At 43.6% G+C, this 26,251-nt stretch overlaps 1 protein-coding gene across 2 annotated transcripts in view; it reads left to right on the forward strand.

Moving 5' to 3' along the window:
• The window catches only part of NME7 (NME/NM23 family member 7), a 96,865-nt gene that overhangs the window by 67,347 nt on the left and 3,267 nt on the right, over positions 1–26,251 (forward strand). For both annotated transcript variants that reach the window (XM_065637886.1, XM_065637879.1), the window contains one exon: positions 11,813–11,920. In XM_065637886.1, the coding sequence (XP_065493958.1) occupies positions 11,813–11,920 (108 nt within the window). The remainder of the gene's footprint in view (positions 1–11,812; positions 11,921–26,251) is intronic.

The following is a 26,251-nucleotide window of genomic DNA, read 5'->3' on the forward strand; positions in this document are numbered from 1 at the left end:
TCAGTTGACTTTCTAGGTTGCATAGGTGGTATCCTTGTAGTGTACATTGCAACAGGGTGTGTATGGACTGAAATTCCCTAGGTGCTTTGCATGCCATTGTAGTAATGCAAGAAGTACGTGCAGTGGCCAGAGCATATTTGCAGTTATTTTCTGCTTAAACTACATTATTGAAGACTTCAAAGTGGGGGAAAACGAACACTGTGGCCTAAGCCTTCTCTTCTGTAACAAAAAGAAGTAGGTAGTCTGGTTTTGCATTTCTGATGATGATGGGTATTATTATTGTTCTTCTTTTTATTATTATAAATCCTTCTCTCTGTAATTGCTGACAGGCATGAGAACAGCTGCAATAATAGTTTTCCTTCTGTACCACTGGTCTCATTGTCTGTGGACACTACTAACTAAGCAAAGGCATTTTAAAAACTAGATATAAAATGATTAATTCAAATGCTGAGAATCTGCTGAATAATTTGGGGTGCCACTTGCTGGTCTGGTTTAGGCTGATGTTCTCTGTTCTACTGCAGGGCCACCTGAGCAGAATTTTTAGCAGCTTCTTTTGCTTATAGTATGATAGACGGCATCCGATGTGCACATGGGACTTCTCTTGGACACTCCTCCTAGGAAGTTTTCCCTTTCTGTGCATCCTTTGACTTCCTGGATCAAGGGACTAGAATGTCAGGGTGGAAGATGGGTGAGCAGCGGTTCTTCATATTCCCATGGCAGCTCTCAGGTTCCCCTAGGTGACCTGGCATGGGCTGAGTTTTGCAGGCTGTGGCTTATGATTGAAGTGCTACACAGGAATTAAAGCAGCATTAAATCGGGGAGAGAGAATAGTTGAGGAACTGGTATGGGATTCAAAAAATGAGCTGAGACCTAGACACTTAACTTATGATCCCTGTGTAATGTGTATTTCTTTGTGCCCCTGAGAAGTTCCTGTCTCCTGTCTTGGTTTCCCACTCCAAAAAATGTGGTCCATTCTGCTCTCATTTTCTGTTCTTTGTGCCTCTTCATATAAGTTTTCCATGCCAGTATCTGTCTTTTAGTATATATAGGAACACTGACTGGTACAACCAGCCCTGAACACAGCAGGGACTTTCAAAAAACAGTTATAACACAAATAATGAGTGATTCCTTCTGTCAGAACAGGGCTGTTCACAACTATGTGGGAAGAGATGGCAGCACTCCTGCCTCCCAGGAGAAGCTTGCTCTTGGATTGGAGAGGCTTGAGGCCACAGAGTGGAAGGGAAAGTTCTCTCGCATGCCAGGCCCTGAATGAGAAGGATCTCTGGGGTTTGCTGCAGGCTTGTGAGTTTTGTCTTGCAGTTCATCTGCATCTTCTTTTGAAGTGGATGATCCGAAGTTGGTTCAGCTGAGGAAGTCTTGGTAGAATTTTGAATCAGTTTTTTTCTGCTTTGCAAAGTGTGAAGGTCAGGTATCTGGTCTACTTTTGTGAATGTAAAATTCCATCTCAAAAATTTCAGAGGAAAAGATAATTTATAGTTTTTCTTGTTTTTACAGGGGAAAACTCAGCCAAGACATCTGCAGACTAAAAATAATGCCTTGCAACTTCATAGTGACTTTCACTGGAGGCTTTCCAGATATTTTGCTGAAATGAATTGATGAAATTCCAAAATATCCCTTGCAGCCTAATATTTTTTTTATCCTTGTTGTACAGGTGAATTAATAAATGGATGAAATTCTGGATGCCTTGAAGGCACTGGAAAAGCATCAGTAGGACCATTATTTCACCTTTAAAGCTTAAAGAAACTAATAATCAAATGTACAGTTATACTGTGTTTTCTCATGTCTTGTGGGGTTAATTGCTTTTCAGTTCTTAAATGCTTCCTCTTTCCAACTTGTCAAGTAATGTAAATATCCCTTATTGCACCCGGATAATACAACAAGATAGCTAGATTTTTTTATCTTTATCCCTATTGTGTGACCAGCATACATTTGGTATGTCAGTTATCCTCAAGATTTCACCATCCAGTCTAGTTTACACTTCACTCAGAAGCGTGGAAGCTTGCTCTTATCTAAATTCAGCCCATTGGCAGTGGCAGATAGGCATACCAATATGACAGTAAATAAGTTTCTGAGCAGGGCAATTATCATTAGAATTGCTTAAGCATCAACCAGAAGCACCAAGACCAGTAAAAATGCTGTCTCAGGCTGGCGAATGTGCCACGTTTGCTGCCAACAGCAGAGAGTCCACAGAGGGTTGGTGCAGCACCTTTGGGCTGCCGGAGAGGAGTGGTAGGGAAGGTGTGGAAGGGAAGCAGAGAGAATAAAAGTGCCTCAGGGGATGGAGAGCAGCCAGGACACTCTAACAACTGCTGCAGACTTGTCAGCTTCCAAAAAAAAAAAAAAAAAAAAAAAAGCCGACACTGGACTATGGAAGATAATGTTAGATTCGTTAACAGAACTACAAAACTTCTAAAGAATAGAGCTTCAGACTGGTAGTTCAAGGGTAGGCTGACTTTAAGATAAAAAGAAAAGCATCAGGATGTATATTTTCTTTCTTTGTTTTACTCAGACCAGAGTCAGCCTTTGTAACAAAATAAACTATAGTTTGATTACTTGCTGCTACTGTTGCAAAACTGTTTGATTTTGGAAGGAGGTGAGCCTCAGGTGCACCTTTTACAGTCTTGCAATTGAAAATCTGGCTGCTGTTGCCTGAGTCAGATAATTTAATTTGCTGACCAAACCTTTACAGCCATACTGTTTCAAGTACATAACTATTATATTACAGAGACTTTCAATGTAACCTTTCCACATTTTTGAGAACCTCTGTATCAGTTTGTTTTGTGATAAAGATTAAAAGATGAAGGGTGTTTAGTATGGAGTGGGTTAGTTTGGAGGGGATTGTTTTAGTTTGATTATTTTTCGTGATATGCAGAAAGTACAAAAGACTTTCTGATAGCATTGACTCCCTTGGAAGTGTGCGTAAGACCACTGATACTGACTCCATATTTGTATATGACGTTGCTGCAGCTCGTGTGGAACACAAGGAAAGAAAACGTGCTATTCTGTCAACAAGAGACTTCTGGTTTGGTTTGTGAAATGTAATCCTCTTTACCATTGTCCTGGTTTTGTATTTAGAAACTTTCAGAAGTACCTTTCAATAGGCGAGCCCCAGGTTTCCAGGGCAAAATGTGCTCCTTCCAGGTAAAGATTTTACAGTGGCAACAGCACCATCTTATGTAGATTTTTCTGCTTGTAAGATAGACAGAAGGCTTAGCACTACATTTAGGGATGAGTAAATGGACCTCAGATTGATGCAGGAGTAGAAAGCTGTTGTGTTCTGCAGCAGCTGATGTTGAGTGTAAGGTGGCTCATCGCAGGAAACTGGGGAACATGAACCAGGTCAAAGCTGATGTAGCTAGAGGGGAAGCACACACCTCGGAATTGTTTTGCTAGGGTTTGAAAGGAGTATGGACTGCAAAGAAAACATGCGAAGCAAGCTGAGGCAGGGTAACCCTTGTGGTGTCATGCACAAGATCATATGTGACCACAGATTTCATTTTGACAGTTAAGCCTTTGTCTTTGAATGGGAGCTTCTGCAAGAGATATATCAAGCTGATCAGCTGAGGTTGTTCCCACAGTAACAATAATGATGTTTCTCAGTGTGAGTAAGTGTTACTGGAGACACTTGTCTAGTATTCTGTAAGACAGAGGCTGTGCTGCTTCTGTCATTTTACCTCTTGATGGTGGCTTCTGTAGCAATGAGTATTTTGTGCAGCTCTCTGCTGCAACCAACAGCGTGTGATGTGACTCCTGCTAAAATCCCCTAAAAATGAAAGCCACCTGAAGGGCTATGCTGATGGAAAGAAAAGAGGCTCTTATCCTACCTACCTTACATGGCTGTTGTATTGCAAAAGAGGTTTTTTTCCCCCTGAAAGGGTTTTTCACCCTCTGCTCACTACAGAGAAAGCTCAGGTGCCTCACTTGGACGAGGCAGTCAACTTTCCGGTGGCTAAAGTTCAGCCAGGCAAATTCCACGGTGAGTGGTGGAATTTACATTATTCTGTTTGTTCTGTGTGTTCTGATCTCTTAACAAGGGTGTAGCTGGTCCTTAAAAGGCGAAAGGCACTTGCTTGTTTGCCTGAGGCTGGCTACTGCCTTCGGGATCAGTTGGCACCCTCAAGGGGAAAGAGGCACCATCTCTTTCATGACAGCAGTGGAGGATGGAGAACTGTAGAAGCAAAAAGCTTCAGGAGTGCAGGGTGGGGAAAGCAGAAGTGGGGAGGCCAAGTCAACATAAAGCCTTCAGAAAGAGTGATGAATAAGGAATGCCAAGAAGAGCAAGGAGCAGATGAGCAGTCAGGGCTCAGATAGAGAAGGAAAACAATGTGTTTTATGAGGACTTAGAGGGGACTGTGTGGAGTTTGTTGCAGCCCAAGAAGTCCTCTGGGTACTGCTGGCCTGAAAGCAAACCTAAAAGAATGAACCTGCCTTGGGAGCACACTGTGCATAGGAGACGGTTTGATCACAGACTCTCTTATTTGTATTCTGTTTCACTCAAAAGGACCAGTAATGAATTTTCAAGGTTCTCTTGTTCTAATTCATGTTAAAGTAGAACAAAGTTTTAGGTTGTAAAAGTTCCTTGTTTTTTTTCTTTTGGTGTGTTCGGAGCTTGTGCTATTTCCCACTGAGGAGGGAAGGAATGGTTGCTGCACAGAGTCAGTGGTCATCTCTTTGGCTTTTCCTTGGATGCCAATTAAACAACAACAAAGCACGCAGAAATGTGTAAGAGTGGTGGCCTCGCAACCTTTCTAGATACCCAGTTAAGTGTTCAGGGCAGATGCTTTTAAAAACCTGGCCAAATTTTCTTGGGATCTGCAGTTTTGGCTGGGATAGTTGTTACTGTTCTGTATAACTTCCCATCCAGCCCATGAAAAAATGGCCATTTAAAGGAAAAGTGGTTAATGAGCTTTGCTCATGAGTACGTTTATGATTTTTCAGTCTGATTTTTGACATATTACTGGCACTGGTGACATTTTTGTTTCCCTTCACTTGTATAGAAATAGAAAGGTTTTAGAACGTGCTAAGTTCTTCATACAGACAGTGTTGCACTGGGCACAGTTATGTGATCAAGAGAAACATGAAATATATGCATCTGTATCTTGTGTAGGACAAAGATCTTCAAAGGGCTAGCTGTAGATCAAAGCCCAGCCTGGATGGTTTCATCAAATAGCCTGATGAATAAGACTAAAGAGAATGAAGCCTTTTGGTTCAGCACCTCTGGTTTGTTTTGCCACAAGCAGTGTATTCTTTACATGAGGTGTGAGTTCATGGCATCCCCATTTACACAGGTACATGAAGTTCCAGTGCACACATTACTCTCCTTTCATGCATGTGGTAAAGCTGTAGCTGCTCTTAACTCCTCCATCATTGGGCTCTCAACTCCTTTCAAGAAGTTTTTGAAAATCAGTACACAAAACATGTACTCCAGAAACTAGACTCAGCAGAAAGTTTGGGAAAAAGAGGTTGAAAAGAGGTGGAGGGATGTGGGGAAGCCAACCCAAACCCCACTATTATGTTTGTTTCTCCCTGTTATTGCAGATGATGCCCTATAAATAAAATGCTTGGCAAATTTCCTGTAATGGAGCAGAAGAGTATATATTAATATGTGCTATAAAGAATAAGTTCTGTAAAGAACTCTCTTCCTCCTTTCCTGAAACGTTCCCAATATTTCCAGCCATACATACACGAGGACACCTAAAAATGATCCATACAGCTCTTTGTATCTCCATTATTTACAGAGGCCTTCTTCCCTGTGGGCTCCTCAGTGGTGTAGTAAGAAATCAACAGGACAGTAAAACTTTGGAATTGACAATTATTGTCCTCTTTTTTGCTCTGTAAATATATGCAGAGGCTGCTTTACTCTTCTCCCTGTTTGTTAACTGATGGCAAGAAAGACTTATTTAGATTCTTATTAATCAGATCCTAGCAATGTCAAGTGCTGGACGACCTACCTTTGTGTACTTCTGATCTAATGCAATCCCAGGCAGAACAGAATGAGTCCTTTTTAGTGCAAGATGGCTGGTGAGTTTCAGGAGGGCAGGAGAATGTGTAGCAACCTGCCTTGAAAAATTGAAGGAAGAACAGGAGATTGTGTACAGCAGCAGTAGGAGCTTTTGCCGTGTTAGTGAGAGTCTGAGAGAAGAAACGTGGTCTTCTGTTATAAAGTTGTGAAGCAGAAATGAGAGCTTAGGACAAATGAAAAGTCAGGAGGCCATAGCTGCTTTTAAAGAGAGAAGGAAAAAAAATGGGTTTGGTGGGGAAGATGGGTCAAGAGAAAACTTGGGAAGGTTTCATAAGAAGCAGAACTTTTGGACACGTTGTGTCCACCTTGGACACCAACAGTTTGAGCAAAAGAGTTTGATGGATAGGAAATAGAGTTTCTCCTCTATCTCTCCAGTTGTAGGGAATGATGAGGCAGATACAGGAAGACCCAGCACATCAGTACCTGGCTGCAAGACTGATGTCACCAGCAGAATTTTTGGTGTTTTGGTCATGGGTCGGTTTACACAACACCTGGCCTGCTGGCGACACAGGGGACACACCTGTCTCAAAGCGGGAGAAGGATCCTTGGACAGGAGTTAGCAGGGCTTATTGAAAGAGCTTTAAACTAGATTTGAAGGGGGAAGGGGAGAAAACCAGGCTCACTGGACATAAACTTGAGGATGGCATACCATTGTTTGGGGGATGGGGTGCTAGCGAGGTCCTTTGGTCTGCCTTATCAGTGGAGGTAGGGAATGGAGAACCATGCGGTAGAAGAGACATGAGGATTATTAATGAGTTAAAAATGAGGGAAGGACCTGAGAATGGTCACGTAGGAATTAGGGCTTCTCCCCTCAAAAAGATAGTGAGTTCAGTAGCCCAGCTGAAGTGCATATATACCAATAAACACAGCACGGGCAATGAACAGGAGGAGCTGGAAGCCATTGTGAATCAGGAAAATTGTCATATAGTTTCCGTCATGGAAACATAGTGGGATGACTTGCACAACTGGAGTGCTGCACTGAATGGCTATAAACTCTTCGGAAGGGATAGGCAGGAAAGGAGAGGAGGTGGAATAACCATGTATGTTAGGAAGTGTTTTGATTGTCTCGTGCTTGATGAGAGTGATGACAGGGTTGGGTGTCTATGAGTGAGAATCAAGGGGAAGGGCAACAAGGCAGATATCCTGATGAGAGTCTGTTACAGACCACCCAACCAGGATGAAGAGGCAGATGAAATATTCTGCAGGCAGATGGGAGAAATCTCACGATCTCTAGCCCTTGTTCTCATGAGGGACTTTGGCTTACCAGATGTCTGCTGGCAATACAACACAGCAGAGAGGAAACGGTCTAGGAGGCTCCTGGAGTGTATGGAAGACAACTTCCTGGTCAGGGAGCCAACTAGGGAAGGTGCCCACTGGACCTGTTATTTGCAAACAGAGAAGGATTTGTGGGCGATGTGATGGTCAAAGGCCACTTTGGTCATAGAATCATGAAATGATCGAGTTTTTTATTCTCATAAAAGTAAGGAGGATGGTCAGCAGAACTGCTACTTTGGACTTCTGGAGGGCAGACTTTGATGTGTCTAGGAGGCTGGTTGGCAGAATCCCTTGGGAGGCAGTCCTGAAGGGCAAAGGACTCCAGGAAGACTGGTCACTCTTCAAGAAGAAAGTCTTAAAGACGCAGGAACAGGCTGTCCCTGTGTGCCAGAAGATGAGCCAGCAGGGAAGACTGGCCTGGCTACATAGAGAGCTTTGACTGGAACTGGGGAATAAAAGGAGAATTTATGACCTCTGGAAGAAGGAGCAGGCAACTCAGGAGGACTACAGGGATGCTGTGAAGTTACGCAGGGAGAAAATTAGAGGGGCCAAAGCCCAACTAAAACTTAATATGGCTAATGCCGTAAAAGGCAGCAAAAAATGTTTCTATGCATGAGAGACAAAAGGAGGGTTAAGGAGAATTTCCATCCTTTAGTAGATGCAGGGGGAAACATAGTGACGGAGGATGAGGGAAATACTGAGGTACTAAATGCCTCTTTGCCTCAGTCTTTAATAGTAAGACCAGTTGTGCTCCAGGTACCCAGGTCCCTGAGCCAGAGGACAGGGATGGGGAGCAGTATGAAGCCCAAATAATCAAAGGGGAAATGGTTGGTGACTTGCTGCACCACTTAGACACACACAAGCCTATGGGGCCAGATGATCCATCCAAGGGTGCTGAGGGAGCTGGCAAAGGTGATCATCAAGCCACTTTCAGTCATTTATGAGCAGTTTTGGCTAACCAGGGAGGTCCTAGTTGACTGGAGGTCAGCAAATCCACAAGAAAGGCCGGAAGGATGATTCAGGGAATTACAGGCCTGTCAGTCTGACCTCAGTGCCAGGAAAGGTCATGGAGCAGATCATCCTGAGTGCCATCACACAGCATGTACAGGACAACCAGATGATCAGGCCCAGTCAGCATGGATTTATGAAAGGCAGGTCTTGCTTGACCAACCTGATCTCCTTCTATGACAAGGTGACCTGCTTAGTGGATGAGGGAAAGGCTGTGGATGTTGTCTACCTGGACTTCAGTAAAGCCTTTGACACTCTTTCCCACAGCATTCTCCTGGAGAAGCTGGCAGCTCATGGCCTGGGTAGGTGTGCTATTCAATGGATAAAGAACTGGCTGGATGGCCGGGTCCAAAGAGTTGCTGTGAACAGAGCCAAATCCATTTCACAGCTGGTCACAAGTGGTGTTCCTCAGGGCTCAGTATTGGGGCCAGTTCTGTTTAATCTCTTTATCAATGATCTGGATGAGGGAATTGAGTGCACCCTTAGTACGTTTGCAGGTGACACCAAATTGGGTGGGAGTGTTGATCTGCTGGAGGGTAGGATGGCCCTTCAGTGGGATTTGGACTGGCTGGATTGTTGGGCTGAGGCCAACTGTATGAGGTTTAACAAGGCCAAGTGCTGAGTCCTGCACTTGGGTCACAACAACCCCAGGCAGCGCTACAGGCTCATGGAAGAGTGGCTGGAAAGCTGCCTGGCGGAAAAGCATCTGGGGGTGTTGGTTGACAGCAGCTGAATATGAGCCAGCAGTGTGCCCCAGTGGTCAAAAAGGCCAACAGCATCCTGGCTTGTATCAAGAATAGTGTGGCCAGCAGGACAGGCAAGTGATCATGCCACTGTAATTGGCACTGGTGAGGCCACACCTTCAATCTTGTGTTCAGATTTGGGCCCCTCACTACAGGAAAGACACCGAGGTGCTGGAGAGAGTTCAGAGAATGGCAGTGAAGCTGGTGAGGGGCCTGGAGCACAAGTCTGATGAGGAGTGTCTGAGGGAACTGGGGCTGTTTAGCCTGGAGAAAAGGAGGCTGAGGGGAGACCTGATCGCTGCCTACAACTACCGGACAGGAGGTTGTAGCATGGAGGGTGTTGGTCTCTTCTCCCAAGTAACAAGTGATAGGATGAGATGAAATGGCCTCAAGTTGCGCCAGGGGAGGTTTAGACTGGATATTAGGAAACATTTCTTCCCTGAAAGGGTTGTCAGGCACTGGAACAGTCTGCCCAGGGAAGTGGTAGAGCCACCATCCCTGGAGGTGTTTAAAAGATGTGTAGATGTGGCGCTTAGGGACATAGCTTATTGTTAGACTTGGCAGTCTTAGGTTTATGGTTGGACTTTATGATCTTAAAGGTTTTTTCCAACCTAAACAATTCTATGATTTCATTAAATAAATAGTATTTGAAATAGCAAGCTTTAGTTTTTTAGATCTGACCTGTTTCTTGCTAAAATGTTTCCAAAGGTTTCATAGCCATAATATTTTCCAACGTGCCCTGACTTTCCTTCAAATAATTGAAAGCCTAGTGCTATTGCTGGCTTCCTGACAGCTAGCTGTTACTGGAATCAACAATTGTTCCAAGGAAGGCTTGATTAAAGTGTCACACAGCTATAGTTAACTGGCATGGGACTTTGTTTCTCCAGCAGACTTTCTTATCACAAGCCTTTAATGAGGGCCAGGTAGAGGAGGGTGTTTATTTTCTCCTTGGGGCTTTTTTTTTTTTTTAAGTGAAACTCTTGAACTTTCCTCTGCAGCCAAACTTGTTTGATGTTGAGTGTATCTTATTCAAATATCCTTGATATTCATATCCAAAGATCGTGTATAACCTGTGACGTACAGAGTAACAATGGGGAGCTGAAACTTCTCCTCCTAGCATGCTTTGGGTTAGACATACTCTCATCACATTTTAATTGTCTTCCAGCTGGGTATCAGATCACCATAATTGTTAATTGTTATTACAGGAAAATATCTAGGACTTGCTGGGGCAAGAGCAGGTCTTGCCCTTTAAGTCCAATGGTCTTAGTTTAGTAATGAGACACAACAAGTGAAGCTGGAAAGTGCCTAAAGGGTGTTGTCAGATATCACTCTTGTGAGGTCTTTTGGGACCAGCTTAAAACATTGACTGCCATCCCAGAAGTGAGGGTGCATCATGTGAGTGGTTCTCCTCTCTGCCTCTGCAAGGTTTTCCAGGTCAGCCAAGAGGCGCAGCTGAAGTCACTTTGAACCCATTTGACACTGAAGGTTAAGAAATGCTTGGTCAATCCAGTCTGGTGACTTGGCTGTGGGGGCAGAAACCTCCAGGTATGACACCAAAGCAAACAACTGGGAGTGGCACAGTGGCACCATGCTGGACGCTTCCAAAGTGATTACACCCTAATGTACCCAGTGCCTTTTCAGAAAGAGGCCGATGCGATGTAGGCTCTGTTGGCAAGGAAGAATGCTTTTTTTTTTTTTTGGTCAGTAGCTCTAGTGTGAGCTTGTCATCAGCCTGTCCCCTCACAGGCAGCGGTACTTGGGAGGCACTCATGGGAGAATGTCCAAAGGGTTTTAAGGAGGGAAAACTGGGTTAATGCTGTCACCACTGAATTTTAAAAGGAGGCACACTGTGCATGAGGTAGGCTTGAAGGAGAGCTTCAGGGTGTTGGGAAGAGAGGCCAACAAGGTGTAGCACAGTTGGCACAGGAAAAGGATTAAAGGACAACACTGCAAAACAATAGTGCAAAGAAATACAGCAGGACTGCATTATTTCTTGAAAGAAGGAGAATGATGGAGGGGAGAGCCAATAAAGGCAGTCCTCTGTGGTATAAGATGGGAGATATACCACAGTAAAGAGGTAGGGGAGCAATGTTGTCTCGGAAACTGGGTGGTATCTGCTGTAGTAAGAGAAATATTCTAAGAGTCCATGGAAGTGTTTGACATTGTAGATGAAGGAAAGTATTGAAATATCAACTTCAAAGAACAGAGAAAGACATAGAGTCTGGACTAATCCTCAGAGGGGATCAGATGTTGGCACTAGTCACGGTGTCAGAGGAGCACTTCAGAAGAGGAGACGGAGAGGCTGTTTAGTAGCTGGGCTTCACAAATGTCAGGTTCTGAGGCAGTGTTCGGGGAGGCAGTCTGCAAGGTGGTACGCTCGTGTCTGCTCACTAAGGACAGCACATTCTGTGCTTGAGAGCTGCAAAGGTGTTAACATCAGCTAATCGTATTAATGCAAGTGCCAGGAAGGTGCATCTGTAATACAAAGGGTCCTGCATTTCACCTGAGGTGGTTTGATTGGCCCAGTTTCAAGCAATTAGTTTTCACAATCTTGGTCATGGTTTCTCAGCAGTTGTGTATGTGCATAGTGCAAGCTGGGATTTCCCTCTTCATTTTCTTTCATAGTGTACCACACATATATTAATAGCACAATAATGTTTTACTTTATAACATTCTTTTGCATCCATGATATAAAGGAAGAGCGTGGTTTACAAAAGTCTTTTGTTTTTCTTGTGTTCAATAGGAAATAGCCCGACATCTCCGACCTGGAACTCTGCGTGCTGTCTTTGGGAAGAACAAGGTTCAGAATGCTGTCCACTGCACAGACCTACCTGAAGATGGACTTTTGGAGGTAAGACCTGCTAGACAAACATGTGCTTTCATGTCATAGGAAGTTTTAAAGTGAAAAGCTATACCTGACAGTGTTTTAAGCTGTTTAAGTGCTTTATATGTGGAATAGTTGTGTTGGAGACCAGTGATCAACTAGAAACAAAAGCAGAGTTAATTAAAGGCATTTAACTCAGTTAATTCTGATACTGTAAAAAATTCATCCATGCAATTTTCTTCAGTGGATATAGTACAATGAAGTATTTAATGAAATGAAAGTCTTGAGTCTTCTCTTTGGTCAAATGTGTCCTTGGGACTGGATATCAGCACTGAACAGTGCTTCTGCAGGGACACCTTGGATGACCACCACGACTTCTGATCTGGCTTGTCTCTACAGCGAGCTTGTCTAGGGCTTGGAATATTACAGGCACTAGGGAATAAAATTCTCTAGATATGGTCCAGGTTTATTTGTAGGTAGTCATAATTATGCACATCAGTTGGTATTTCCTGTGTTTTATATTAACTTGTTAATTATTGTCCGATTTTGGCTTTGTATGCTTTCATTAAAGTTCAATAAAATGCAAAAATGTTAATTTAAGGGAGTTTATAAAGACAGACATACTCACTATGTAAACCAGAATAAGGTCTTTCACATTAATTCCATGCCTCAAAACTAAGGTTTGTACAAGGGGGTTGAACTGGTGTGTAAGCGATAGATCTCTGCATCAATGCAGTTGTTTTTCCAGCTCATGCACAGCTTCTGTTTTACCATCTACATGTTTTTGTGAGTGTTTTGCTGTCAGACTATAGCAGAGTGATTGAGCAGCGAGAGATTTCCTAGCTTGGATAATATTACACTGCCAAAATGGTGTTTCCATTGAGGAGAGGAAGAGCTAACTGCGTCACCATCTCCCTTCATGCAATAAAATCAGATCTGTAGGTTAAAGTGCTGTTTGCCAGGAAATCACGTCTAGTTTGAGGAATAAACTAGTGAAATTCAACACTGAGAATGGCAACCACTATCAACAAAGTTGCAGCTTTTTAGACAGTTTCCAAGCTGTCGATAAACTTGACAACTTCTAGTTTCTGCCCAAAGGGACTGGATTTAGACAAGGAAACAGGTATTTGTCACCACATGCCTAAAATCCCTTAGTCATGGGATGGCAGCAGAAAAAAAGGCATAGCCTGCAAGGGAAAAATGAAAATCTCATCAACACTCGCAGAGCATTTTAGTACTTCAGCAGAATTCTCCCTCTCGTGTCCACAGTCTGTCTCCTTTATGCTGGTGCAAAGCAGTTATAACCTCATTTCACTAGTTGTTTAAACTATGTTTACAACTACTATTAATATAAGTGAGGTGGGGGGGAAAAAACAGTTGAATTGCTTCTCCAGAAAAAAAAATTGAGGCTGGAGTTCTTTCTCGAGGTCTTCACTCGTGTTTGTCCTTTGAATCCCACAGTTGAATTATAAGCTAAATTATTGATCTAGTATTACTCCGACTACACATGTTGCAGTTCCCATTGCAGACTTGCCATTTTAACCATCATTTATTGATTGTATTTTTTTTGCAGAGGGGGGTTTAAGATCCTTTTTTTTTTTACTGTAGGCATAATTGTACACAAAATATGGCTCTTCATCTGTCTGTGCTTTCTTCTATAACAGTCCAAGTTAAGCCAGCAGTTGTAAAGAACATTGGTCAATGTTCTTTAATGAGTGAATAAAGCAGCAAATGTTTCATTCTGATTGTTTGGCAAATAAGCATTGTAATGTAAACTATAGAAACCTTTTTATTGCTAACACTTTAATTCTTGGAGTATCTTTAGATCTGTGTTCTGTAAGAAATGTAGTTGCCTGAAAACTTAGGTAAGCAAAATAAAAAGTAACCTCTGGATTCGCTTAAGTGCAAGGGCTTGTCACGCCTGATGAAGAAGAAATTGAACAGTGTACACAGAGATGGTCCTTGGGAAGGACTTTTTCCTCAGTGAGCTTTTCTGTGAGAGAAGCCCAAACCCAGTCACCAGAGCCAGACCCTTCTCCCCCCTTCAGCCCCAACAGCTGTAACAGCGCTGTACATGCTGGGCTGCAGCACAGCAACTGTGTGGCACAAGAGGCAACCACGGAAGGGAACTGGGCCAGACGAATGTTTCTAGGAAACACATTTTCATTCTTTAATGGATAACTGAATATTTTAATATCCTGAGTTTAATAGAGCAGTTATTCTCAGCCTCAGAGGAGGTGAATTCAGAGACAGGTAAGGCACTTGTCACTGAGAATGACCTGGGCTATGTTGGCTCCCCATCAATAGGTAGCAGTGGCACTGGCTTCTTTCAGTACGGAATTAGCCTGTGTTTGTTATGTCCGTGTTCTGGTAGGAGATGTTATTGTTGCTGAAATGTTAATGCTGCTTTTCCCATGAAAGCTTTACAGTATCATTGTAGGACAACTGATTAGTAGAGGAGTCTGGAGTAAATTTCAGAGAAAAATATGACCTACTAGGTTTACACTGCAAAGATGACCAATCCTTTTTAAAACTCCAAAGAAAATGAATTCATCCCTAGCAGTCTCCTTTCTTCGGGCGGCGTTGTTTTTTATAGTGTTAATGCTCTGCTGCAAATATTACCCAGTGTAGCTCCAAAAAACAGCATGTATGCAAATTCTTGCACTCCTGTTTTACTGATGAAAGGTAAGTTTGGCAATCTGAATTCAGGCACAAGAACTAGGAACTCCTGAGTTTCATTTCTAACTCTGGTGCTGATTTTATCCGAGCTTGGCTGAGCCACTTTGCAAATTTTGGCATAAAAGTATTTGGCTCTGAAATTCCATATGAAGATGTTCTGATTTGTATTTCTCTTCTCCAAAATAAAATACTAAATGCAACAAATTTTAGAAAGCAAACTGCAGAATCATTATTACAAATATCAACACAACATTTCTAACACTTCTTCCTCCTCAGTTCCCACTACATGTACATTGTTGGGGTGTTTTCGAGGATGGGTTGGTTGATTGGTTTTCATGTTTTGTGGTGGTTTCTTTCTTTGGTTTGTTTTTGGTTTGGTTTGGCTTGGTTTCAAGTTGGGTGGTGGTAGTGCTGGTTTTGTAGTTGTTGTTGTTTGCTTGTTTCTTTGTTTTATCCAAAATAGGAAATAGCTTAATTACTCTTCTGAAACCTAGTAAGCTTTCTTGGAGAGAGGAAGCCCTGATATAAGCTTACTCTTGGTGAACCAGAGAGGTGGGCCTCGGAGACCTATTACAGCCCCAAAGCAGGCAGAACCAGTTTGATACAGTGAGAATAAATATGTTTACGGCCTTTGATTCAGAGCTTCTGAACAGCCTTGATCATGTTTGATGGCTGAATCATCCTCTTCCAGAAGTTCCCATTTCCAGTGCAGCTTCTCCTTAGAGGTCTGAGGGCTTCAGAGTGGAAGCCCCAGTATCTCTGAGCTTGAATTGAGCCCAGTGGGTTTGTATTAATACAAAGAAAGCCTGAGCTGTGTGTGTTGGCTGGTGTGTGGAACACTTAGGCTGCTAATGCTTAAGCAGCTTATTAGAGGTCCCTGGCACAATGCTGACTCCTTTGTGGCTGTATGTTTGGTGTGCACATCTGCAGGGTCAGCAGTGCCCAAAGGGCCTTGGAGACAAGGTGGTCGAAGTATGGATAGGAAGCTGAATAGGTTGGTCTGTGTGTTAATTGGTTTTATGACTTTTGAACTTCCACAACCAAACAGAGGTGGAACGAGGAGATGCCTGGTTAACCCTGCTGTCCTATCATGGGCCTTAGGTGCACAGTATTTATGGAAGCACAAAAAAGGCATGTTCCTGTGCAGAAGGGATTACACCAGTGCTTTCCTAAGGACTCAGGTATCCCTAGTACCAGATACTGCTTATTTCTTGGCCCTTTTCTGTAGTTTTCATCACCCACAGTTTAAGATCTAACTGAAATTTGGAAAGTGTTTGCAATGGCACCTGCTGTCTTATTGTCCATAAACGGAGCAATGTCCTTGACTTCTTAGAGGAGATAAGTAGCTCAGGGCTAGATCAAATGCTTTTGCCGAAGTTAATAGCCAAACTCCAGGTGACTTTGGTGGTTCATTCTTAGTTAAAGGTCACTAGTAAGGGCAGGGTGGGGACCTTTCTCCCCAAAATCATGATCAAGGAGTACTCAGGGAAAGGAGAGGGAACAATGCTCTCTTGGGAACAGTAGGGACTAATTAACTCAGTAATGGTCAGCTTGTGCACCTAGTTTTAGAAAACTAATTAATGTAGTACAGCAGTTTTTTGATGTTTGGGTTTTTTTTATGTTAGACCTCTTTTCCATGGACCTGGAAAAAGGGAAGTTCACTTTTAATCTTATAGAAGCCACAAATAAATAAACAAATAAACCAACCCCAAAAGCAAATGCTAGCACTTGTTCCCACCAGTTTGACCCTTAACTCCTATCTTTTGTTCTACAAACTACTTCACATTTTAGACGGTGACTAAAGCATACCAGAATTAATGAATAACTCTATTTGGCTCAAGAGAGAAGGGGAGATGCAGTTAAGCCTAAAGTGCAACTGGCCACAATGGAAAAATCAGTGTATTTTCAGTTGTAAAGCTGTAACTGCTTCTTTTATTCCTATTTTAGTGATACAGAAGGAGGGTGAACATTGCCCTGAAGCCTCTTGGTTGAGCTCTTTGACATACTGAGTCAGGCACTTACTTATTCATTTCATAGACTTGTGTGTCCTCATATCAGTACAAAATGTATTTTCACAAGTGACAATAGACTAATAGCTCAGAACAGTTTGTTTTCTCAGCCTCATCACCAGTTTCCCATTTTAATGGGGTCAGGAAAGACTGCAGGAAGTAGAGAAGTAAGTTTGATAGAGGTGGAGTATTTATGAGATGATGGGGTTTCATAAGCGAAGGCTAAAGCAGCAGTTTCTTAATTTTTCTGATCAGCTGATGTTGCATAGGACATTCATGCAGAGCAGGGCTTTGCATTCATTTCCTACGTGCAAATTAGGTATTGCTCTACCCCTTGTCAGTTTTTTTCTATTTTATATAAAGCAGGTATTATTTAGAGCGAGCAAACAATTACAGTACTCACCTGCATTCGTGTTGCTTCTGATTCAGACAAAGACTGGAACATGCTTGTTTTTATATGCCAAGTGAGTGCTCCATTTAACAGATTGGAGATGGTTTTGTGTTTGTCTTTCATGTACCCATGGTGAAAGATGATTCTGTTTCTCAACTCACTGTCTTTGACCCGAGGAACATTTCTGATAAATATCTTCTTGAAATAGGTACTTGCAAACCATTGATCTGATGAATCATCATTCTCTAGACAAAACAAGTTTCCTTGAAGTTAGTCATTCCTGGACTAGTTTGAATCGAAGTACTTGACACAAGGTGTTGCGGCTGCTGGACTTCATAGTTTATGTGCCTCCCTGAAGAAGTGAAGGCAAATTAAAAACCAGTCATTGAAGGCCTTATTCACATCACTGGAAGTACAGTGAGTAAAACTTTCCACAGGAGGTGGTGCTGTACACACACCTCAGTTCAGCTGGTCTCGAGTGTCTGAGCACCTTTCAGATTATGCAGGAATTCACATAATCTGCAGCCATTAAAAAAACTAGTAGCCTGGACCTGCAGTTATAAGCAAACCAGTGTTTCTGGGGTTTGGCATTCTCTGCCTGTAAATTGTTGCTCATTCTGAGCAGCTCAAAGTACTTTTTTAGGAGCAGTTCCGTGAGGGCATTTTTGCTCTGTGGACAATAGACTGCACATGCCTGGGTTGACCCAAGAGGTCTCTCCATTGAGGTGCAACCTGCTGTATCCGAGCTGCCCACACTAGCTTTATGTTCCTACGCCATGGTGCTTGGGCAGAGTCAGTCTCATGGAGTTTCTTTGCATTGTGAAAAAATGCTTATTTGTCATGCACGTATATCTGTGTGTGTACTTCTACACAGAGGGAGAGGATGCTGCCATCAGTAAGATATGCATTGAGAAGGATTTGCTGTGGAATGGGTAGAATCTGAGTTCTGGGTGAAATAACTTTCTCCCTGTTGCTGTTATTAGCTGGTTAATTCTTCTAGTAGACAATAACATGGCAATTGCTGTGAGAGTGTACTTGCCCGTGCCTTTATGTGTCTGGCAGGTGGTGTGTGAAACTGCAGAGGGAGGTGGGCTGTTCAGCCAGTTTTCAGGGGTAGGAGGATGTGCCAACTCCCTTCTCACTCTCACGTCCCCACGGGTGCTCTTCCCACTGACCCCTCGGGTGCTGCCTGTGTGGCTGCTGGTTGCCAGCAGGCTCTGCCTTGGCCATTGGGGCTGTGGAGGGAGATGTGCCAGTTTTCAGTGTCGCAGGCAGCTTTCCAGCCAGGCAGTAGTGGAGAACTCCTTGAGTGTCATTTGCTGGCCTTCTCCCTTGCCTCGGAGATATTTGTGGCACCCACAGACATAAAAGCAACCTATTGAAGGAGGATGATTTGCTGTTATCAAAGAAGAGTGGGTTTTGTTTGTCTTCTGAGAGAGCTGTCATGATGGTTGTGTTTTTTCTTTTTTTTCGCTATCACTTCTTGGAATTTCAGCTGTGCAGTGGTTGAGAGTGAGGATGGGGACTGGCAGACCGTGCATGGTCCTGCTGGAAGCTCTTCTTTCCCTGGCTCAGCCTTGCACCAGTGAGACTGGCTTACTGCTTCTAGGGTGTTTAGGCAAATGAGTAGTATCATCTAGCTGTACAGATCAGCTCCAGCAGTGTGACGGACAGAGACTCGCACAAGTTCTGGCACTGGAACTCCAGCTGGCTGGATCCAGCCATGGGGAGGTGGCAGGTGATATCGTATGATAAGGGGTGACAGGACAGGCCAGTTCAGCAGGTGTGTTTCGTCTGGACAAGTGTTGAGGGTGATGAAAACCAGCATCGATTTCCTCAGACTTAGTACTAACTAAATACTCTGATGAGCGTTAAGAGCTCTGCTGCTCCTGGGCTTTTGGTGCAGCCTGTCTTCCACCTGCTAGATCCACCAGCTCTCCTTGGTCTGGCATTCCAAATAGTGCCAGGGGAAGCATGCCTTCTGCCTCCTTTCCCTGTGCCTTTATTCGGGGAGGCTGAGAGGAGGGTGGTGTTTTAGCAAGCTGTTTGGAGTGGACAGGGGCGCATTCGCCTTGCAGCAGGGACACACGCAAATGCTTCCCATGACCATTTCTGTGTGAACAGAGTCCTGTTACAGAAGCACTCTGCTGGCTGCCAACTTGCGTTTTTCTGTTTGCTGCTTCCTTGCCTGCCTGCTGCCGTTGTCTCGACACGTGGACGTGCTGCAAGATGTCTGCTATCATCCACCCTGGAAATGCTTTCCTACCAGGAGTGAGCTGGTCCATGGGCTGAGGTTGTAGTGCAACAGTTTGGGCTGGAAGGCATCAGAGGGACGCAGCTCTGTTAAACTAATCTTTTTGGTGCATCAAGGTATAGTCCAAGCAATTTAATAAAGCATGTCAATGAGTAACTCTCAGAAGCGTCAATGTGCTTAGTGTGGAATTCGTGTGTGTCACACTCGGAACAAAGGTCTCCTGCATTGCTTGTTACCGATTAACTTGTCTGGTATTATGCAAGCTGCCTCTGCCAGCTGAGAACTAACTCTCCCCATTCACAGGGCAGTGCAGCTTGTAAAACATTACACAGCAGAAGTGCATAGCATGGCAATGAACCTTTCACTGAGGCCATTTCAGCTGTACAGCATTTCCCTCGGGAGTCTTTAAAATATTAATAAAGAAGCCATTGTTTCACTCAGTCATATGGCAATTTTGCAATGAAGCCTTTTATTAGGGGCCCATACTGAGCTGCATAATCCAGGGTAAGATGCTTTTAATCATCTCCAGTGAAAAGAAATAAAAAATTGGAGGGCTTGGGTGAGGTTGGTTTTTGGTGGGTTTTATTGCAAGTTTTCATCAAAGCAGTTGTTATTTTTGTCTGTCAGTTGGAAATTTCAGTCTCAAAAGGATCTATCAGATAATGGTTATTATAATTGAAGTGCTTCTCCATTTTAACTTTCTGAGACTTTTTATTCAACTGATGTGGGAATAGGTTGGAAAGAATCTGGAGTGTAGGAAAAATTCGTCTTATTTGGTGGTGTTTTCGCATATCAGAGGATGCCAGCCAGCACTGGAATTCTGTCTCACAGTGTTTCCTGATGCTGTATGTATACTGGTTCAAAGAATTAAGTTATCTTTTTGCCTATGTCTCTCTGAAGAGAAATTAACATTAAAAATAGCAATAAGAGAGGGATGGATTTTGAATACATGTTGGCAATCTCTCTTAAAAAAATTATGGTGGTATTAGGTCATTTGCAGCCTAATTTTGAATGTGGGTTGTATAATTATTGTACTCGTGGGCCAGACAGGCAAACGAAACTAGAAACTTGTTTAAACAGGGTTGTGAAATTGTTCAGCTCTTGTGCTTCCACTTCTGGGTAAGACCTGAGGTCCAGCTGCCCCTTGTTCTGCCAAGTCTCAGGTTTATAAGTACCAGAGAGGAGAAGTTAAGGAGTGTGAACCAAGCAGCTCCCAAAGCTCTTTAAGTTTCACCTGATCCCGAAGGTAACCTACAGGATAAACAGGACTTGGCTTTTGGCACGTGTTCCTGTTGCGCTGAGCCAGGTAATTTTGTGGAGGGGAGGTCAAGGCAGAGGGAAGGCATGACACTTCTTGATAACTCCTCTGAGGCCCAGTTTATGTCTTGGAGGCTGCTGGTTTCTTTCTTTCTCTCAGCATCTTCTCGTTTTGAACCAAAAAGCCCAGGTCCTCTTTCCTTTACCCCCTTCCTCCAATGGATGCATAGCAACAATTTATAATAGCTGCAGCTCAACTGCATGATGGGCAGACTACAGCAAAGAAGAGAAAAAAGCCCAAGGGAGTAGCTTATACAGCAAAAGCACCAAGGGTACACTGTAGCTACACAGTTACATAGGAGCCCAGAATCTCCTTTAGTTTCTTGAGTAAGGAGTCCTGCCCCTTTTTTGGGGTAAAAGAAGCACTGTTTTCCTGTAGCAGATGTTGCTGTGTGATGCAAATATATCTTTATGTGGATTCCCATTATTGACCTCATCCAGTTGTACCTCCCACCTCTCTCTCAGAGGTCAAATAGGCAAATTATATAGCTATATTGGTACTTTCTGTGCAGGGTTTACCCCTTCATTCATCAGTGCAACCTCCTTGACTGACTACTGTAAACCAGTATTAATTAAAAGGAGAATTTAAGTTGGCTGTCTGCATACATGTGTTGAAATGTGTCTGGAACACAGGAGGAAAAAAACAAAGTCAAACATGTTACTATGGACTGTGAACAAGATTTCCTACCTCACATAGATGGTAATACTGGGATATCATGAGTTAAGAGTTTATCAAGCTCAAGAAACCACTTCTTTTTTCATACATAATTATAACTAATTATTCGAAGTGTAGTGTCGTGCCAGTATTGGTGCTGTGATACTACTGAGGGCTCAGGCTCTGGGCGTGACGAGCTTGTGCCAGCAGCTGTGCAAGAAGAACAAGGTGGCAGCGGTCACCCGAGAGGATGCTGGGTGTAGTAAGAGCCAGATTCTCCCTCTTCCTCCTTAACCCTAAGTGTGTTGGCACATAGGTAGGGAGCGATATAAGAATATCTTATAGATATATCTACAAGTAGGTAAGTCTCTGAGCAAGAGGCAATTTTCTTAAATGGCCAGAGTTGCTAAGCGGACAAGTTTCCTTCTGCATCGGTGTCAATGGTAGTTACTGCTGTTCTGCTGGGGACAGTCAGTGTGCCGAGACCATCCCACCACAAACTGGGAACTGTGGGCTGACTCTGGTAGCTGCCTTACTCAGTTCAGCTGATGAATAGCAACTTGGTCACTCAAGTGCCAAGAGACTAGTCCTGTCATGACAGTACATGGTTTAGCACACAGCAGGAGTGTTGAAATCATGGAGGGCTGCTGAGACTTGAAACGAGCTCTTGGCCTCTTAATACTGACCCGCTCCTCTGGGGAATGGAGCTTTCTAGATTCAATGACATTGCTCAGAAGGTACTTTGAGCACTATGCTGGGGGAATTTATGCCGTTGGTTTGGTGGGTTGTTTCCTATCAGCATAGGAAGCCACAGTCTACACAGGGGCTTGTGATGGTGTATGCAAGGCCACTACTTGTGGACCAGGTGGTGGTTTTGTTTGGTTGGGTTTTTTTGCAGGATGTTATGTTACTGTCTCATCTGTCATGACTTCTACCCTGCTGCCAGGTGTAGCTTGTTGGGTCCCCTGTCCAAATGCTACCCTGCAGAACATCTTAGTTGTCTGGGAAAAGCTTTAAATGCTAGATGTATTCTACTTCATTTATTTGCCTGTTGCTTCTGTCCTCATTTTTATACGTGATGTGGGTGGAAACACGTTCTTGTTCTCTCTCTGCAACCGCTTCCTCCTCTGTTGGCCATAATCTGGCAGCTCATGCAGACCATGACTTCCAGTGCTGTCTGAGTAGGCTGGAGAGCTTTGGCAAGGAGCCCCCCCAGTGCCTGTGGCTTGTATGAACACATCCAGAACAGGCTTTTCTTAGATATTTCAGGTGCTAGCAGCAGGGGCCCTTTTCAGTGTTTTTACGCGGTGTTCAGGATATGTTGGCAGCTTGCATCGACACCTGTGGTGGTGCACCTAGCATCTTGTCTGCACCTAAGCCAACTGGTTCAAGGGCATCATATAAGAGGTCCTGACTTTGGGGCAGGCAGGTGTCCCTCAAGGTAAGTGTGAAGTTATCCTGGTGACTCAACTTGCTGCTTGGGATCCTGGGGAAAGCAGTACTAGCTGTCGTGTTGTTCTTCACATGAGATGGGAGCCAGGACCCTTCACTTTATTTGATTCCAGTGGCTGTACCAGGCCAGTGATCTCTTCTGATGGCAACCAAAGATGTTGCTAAAGGAGGAGTAGAGCTCCTGGTGGGAGAGTCCTGGGCTAATATGTTCAGCTCTGGCTACTGAGCAGCTGGCTTACACTGTGGAGTGGGCAGATTCAGTGAACCTGTACATTCTTATTAAATCTACAAGTGTCTATACTTCAGAGATCAGTGGTCTGAGTCAGCACAGTAGTTATGTATGATGTAAAAACACTTTGTTATTTTAAATAAGTTTTTTGTTTCACTTATTTTTCTTGTAGTGTTACAAAGTAAATAGCATAACATTTGCTTTCTTGGTGTTTTGATTGTGATGCAGCAAATAATTGTCTTGTCCTCTCACTTACAACCTGTTTGGAATTCACATTTCTCTAATGTTTTATTTTATGATACAGTTTCCATTGCCTTTCACTATAATTTCAGAGTTGATCATAACTATATGCAGTGTTTGAGGCGACTGTGTTAATGGCACATAGCATAAAAGCAAAATAGAATCAGAGAATCATTTCAGTTGGAAGAGACGATCATCAAGTCCAACCATAACCTAACCTAACTCTAGCACTAAACCATGTCCCTAAGAACCTCATCTAAATGCCTTTTAAACACCTCCAGGCATGGTGACTCAACCACTTCCCTGGGCAGCCTGTTCCAATGCTTCACAACCCTCTCAGTGAAGAATTTTTACACTCTATGTTGTCCTATAGTGTTTCTTTAATAAAACCTTCTGTTGCAAAGTTTGATTTTTTGGTCTAGAGGGGTTTTTATCCCACCTGTACTTAAGAAATTAACTTGGACAGTTGAAGTGCATGTGTACAAATTGTTCTGCCTTGGGCAGCTTGTCCAGCTTTATTTCTTACAGTGCGTGATGCTTGAGAGAGAGGCAGCAGTGACTAACTTTCCTTTTTTTTTTTTTAAACAAACTGCCTGGAACTAAACCCTCCTCAGGTTTATGTAGGAAAATAGGTCTTTATTTTGAGAACAAATAATACAGTGAGTAGGCAGACCCTCTTCTTTGACAACCATTTTTATTTCTGGACTGCTTGTGGCTGGAAGGATGGTATGAATGCATGGGTTTTCAGTGTGTTAATCCAATGATTTAGTTGTGTAAGTCAGCTGAGTGTATAGAACAGAGTGTACAGAACAGATGAGCTGTTCTGTAGCCGAAATGCTTTTTAGGTGTTAGCAGGTGCTAACAAAGTCAGCAGGTTCATGCTGATGTACAAACCAAGATTAATGGGCAAAGAGATTTTTGATTCCCACCAGTGACCTCAAACTGAGATAACCTGTAAAAAATTGTAAGGCCTAAGTGTTTTGGGAGAGTGTTATTTTGTACTGATGCTGAAACTTCAGCTCAGCAAAGACTCTCTGGATCGTGTGCCTGGGCACCTATGCTGAACCAAGGAGACACAGTTTCGTGGTGGTCTTGGGGAGAGGGTACTGGAGGGTGTCTGTCCAGCTGTGTGAAAGGCACCGAGATGTCTGACAGGCTATGAGTGAGTACAGGGATGGAAAAGGCTTCCATCTCCGGGCTGCCAGGTTTGATTCAGCAGAGACGAGGAAGGACTGAAATTGCCGTCATCTTTCTAGTGATGGGTGAAAAGCGAATCTGTCATCTCAGCATATTTCCTACCAGTGTGTCTCCCCGGCAGCCCATTTGCTTCTGCCATGAATGATACTAACAGGGTCTTGTGTCCAAAACTGCCAGCCCAAGGGAACAAGGGCAATGGGACTTGAGGTACCCTGGCCGTGCTGGGGTTTTCTGCGAGGCGAGATGTAAGGAGTGCTGCCTGGGTGATGTGCAGGTAGCGTTCAAGGTGTACCTTGATCTGTCCTTACGGAGGCAAAAGCTCTGGCTCCGGAGCTGCTCAGCTGGCACCTCTCATCAGCACTACTTTTTGCTTTGTTTTATGAGTGGAAGGAGAATTACATTGTAGGTGTCTGTAATTCTTAAACTTGAAACTTTTAAACTTTAAACTTGAAATCTTCAGGACATCTTGTGCCTGCACGCTGGGTCCTGCATTATTACCAAGATCTTTTGCTCTCCCTTGGAAGACTGACTGCCTCAGTCCATTTGTTTCCTTTTTTTTTCTTAATTTTTTTTTTTTTTTTTTTAAATTTTGCCTGGCCTCTCCATGTTCTTAGGGCACACATTGTTCAGATGATAATCGTTTGTGCTCAGCCAAGGCGTTAGACTGGATTTTGTTATTGTTTGCTGTGTTGACTCCTGAAACTTCGCAGTAGCGCGTGGAAGCGCCCAGAAGGAACGGCCGACTTCAGTTAACAGGAGTTTTGCAGAGAGCATGTGCAGCTGAAGCAGAACTCACAGAACCACAGCAACTCTCAGCCCCTTCTCAGCAAAGCAGTTTATAGGGTCAGAACCAGAAGGTCACAGTTATTCACCTGTTATTACTTCCTGTTATTTGTCCCTGAACAGCAGCAGGCACAGCTGTGTGCCATAAAGCAGGTAGATGGTTCCTGGGATCTGAAAGGAGAATTCTGATATTAAATTTAACTGTTTCATCCCTGGGAAGGAGTGAGCACTCCTGAATGTTAGCATCATTTGAAGGGCATTGGGTGGCTTCTGTGAAATGCATTTGGTTGGTTTCAGATCAGTTCCTGGTGCGGGTTTGTCCTCTGCCACCTTTGGGTCCTGTAAAGAGACCAGAAGTGTGCTCGGCTCAGAGAAGCTGACCTTGCCCTAGGCCAAATGTGAGGCTTGTTGAGAGGTTTTGTAGAGGTGCAGCTTCCTTTTCCGTGGTTTATCCTACAGGCAGACCCTGGGAGAGTAACTGTATTTCCTAAAATACAGAGTGCTTTGGAATACCTAACCTCTGTCTGGGTGCTTGGTGCCAAGTACCCCCAAATCCTGCATCCCCTTGCAAAAGGATCTGGTGCTTTTAGAATTGGGCTCTCCAGGCTGTCTCTAGCTGGGGCCTCAAGATGGGGGCACTCCAAATCTCTTGGTAGTGCTGAAATCCTTGGTCTTTGTTCTTCTGCAAAGCACCACATGTGTTGTGATGTGCCTGGGGTAAGGGATGTCCCCGATTTCCTGCTGGCTGGTGTTTCTTGTCCAGCAGTGCTGTGCTTCAGAGGGTGAGGTTCTTGGAGAGAAGAATCCTGTCTGTGTACCACAAGCTTGCCAGCTCTTAACTGGTTTTACTGGGAGATAGGTGGCAGCTGACCCACATAAAGATAATTATATACCAAGAGAACACCCTGGCACCTGGTTTTGCATGTTATACAATACGTAGAATGGTTTTATGATAATCAAGTGTTCCCGGTACAGTCTGTGTGGATTGTCAGCAATCCAATAAAAGCTAATTGAGGAAGAAGAGTTCTGCTGTAGGTTGTAAGTAAGCTGAGGTTGTTCAGCCTGGCCTGGGAGAATTGATTGCACAAAATCAGGGGCTTTTAAGGACTGAAATAGCACAAGTGAGCAGGAGTTGTGCAAGGAGAGCACACA

The sequence above is a fragment of the Caloenas nicobarica genome, chromosome 1 (genome assembly GCF_036013445.1).
Source record: "Caloenas nicobarica isolate bCalNic1 chromosome 1, bCalNic1.hap1, whole genome shotgun sequence".
NCBI classification, from domain to species: Eukaryota; Metazoa; Chordata; class Aves; order Columbiformes; family Columbidae; genus Caloenas; species Caloenas nicobarica.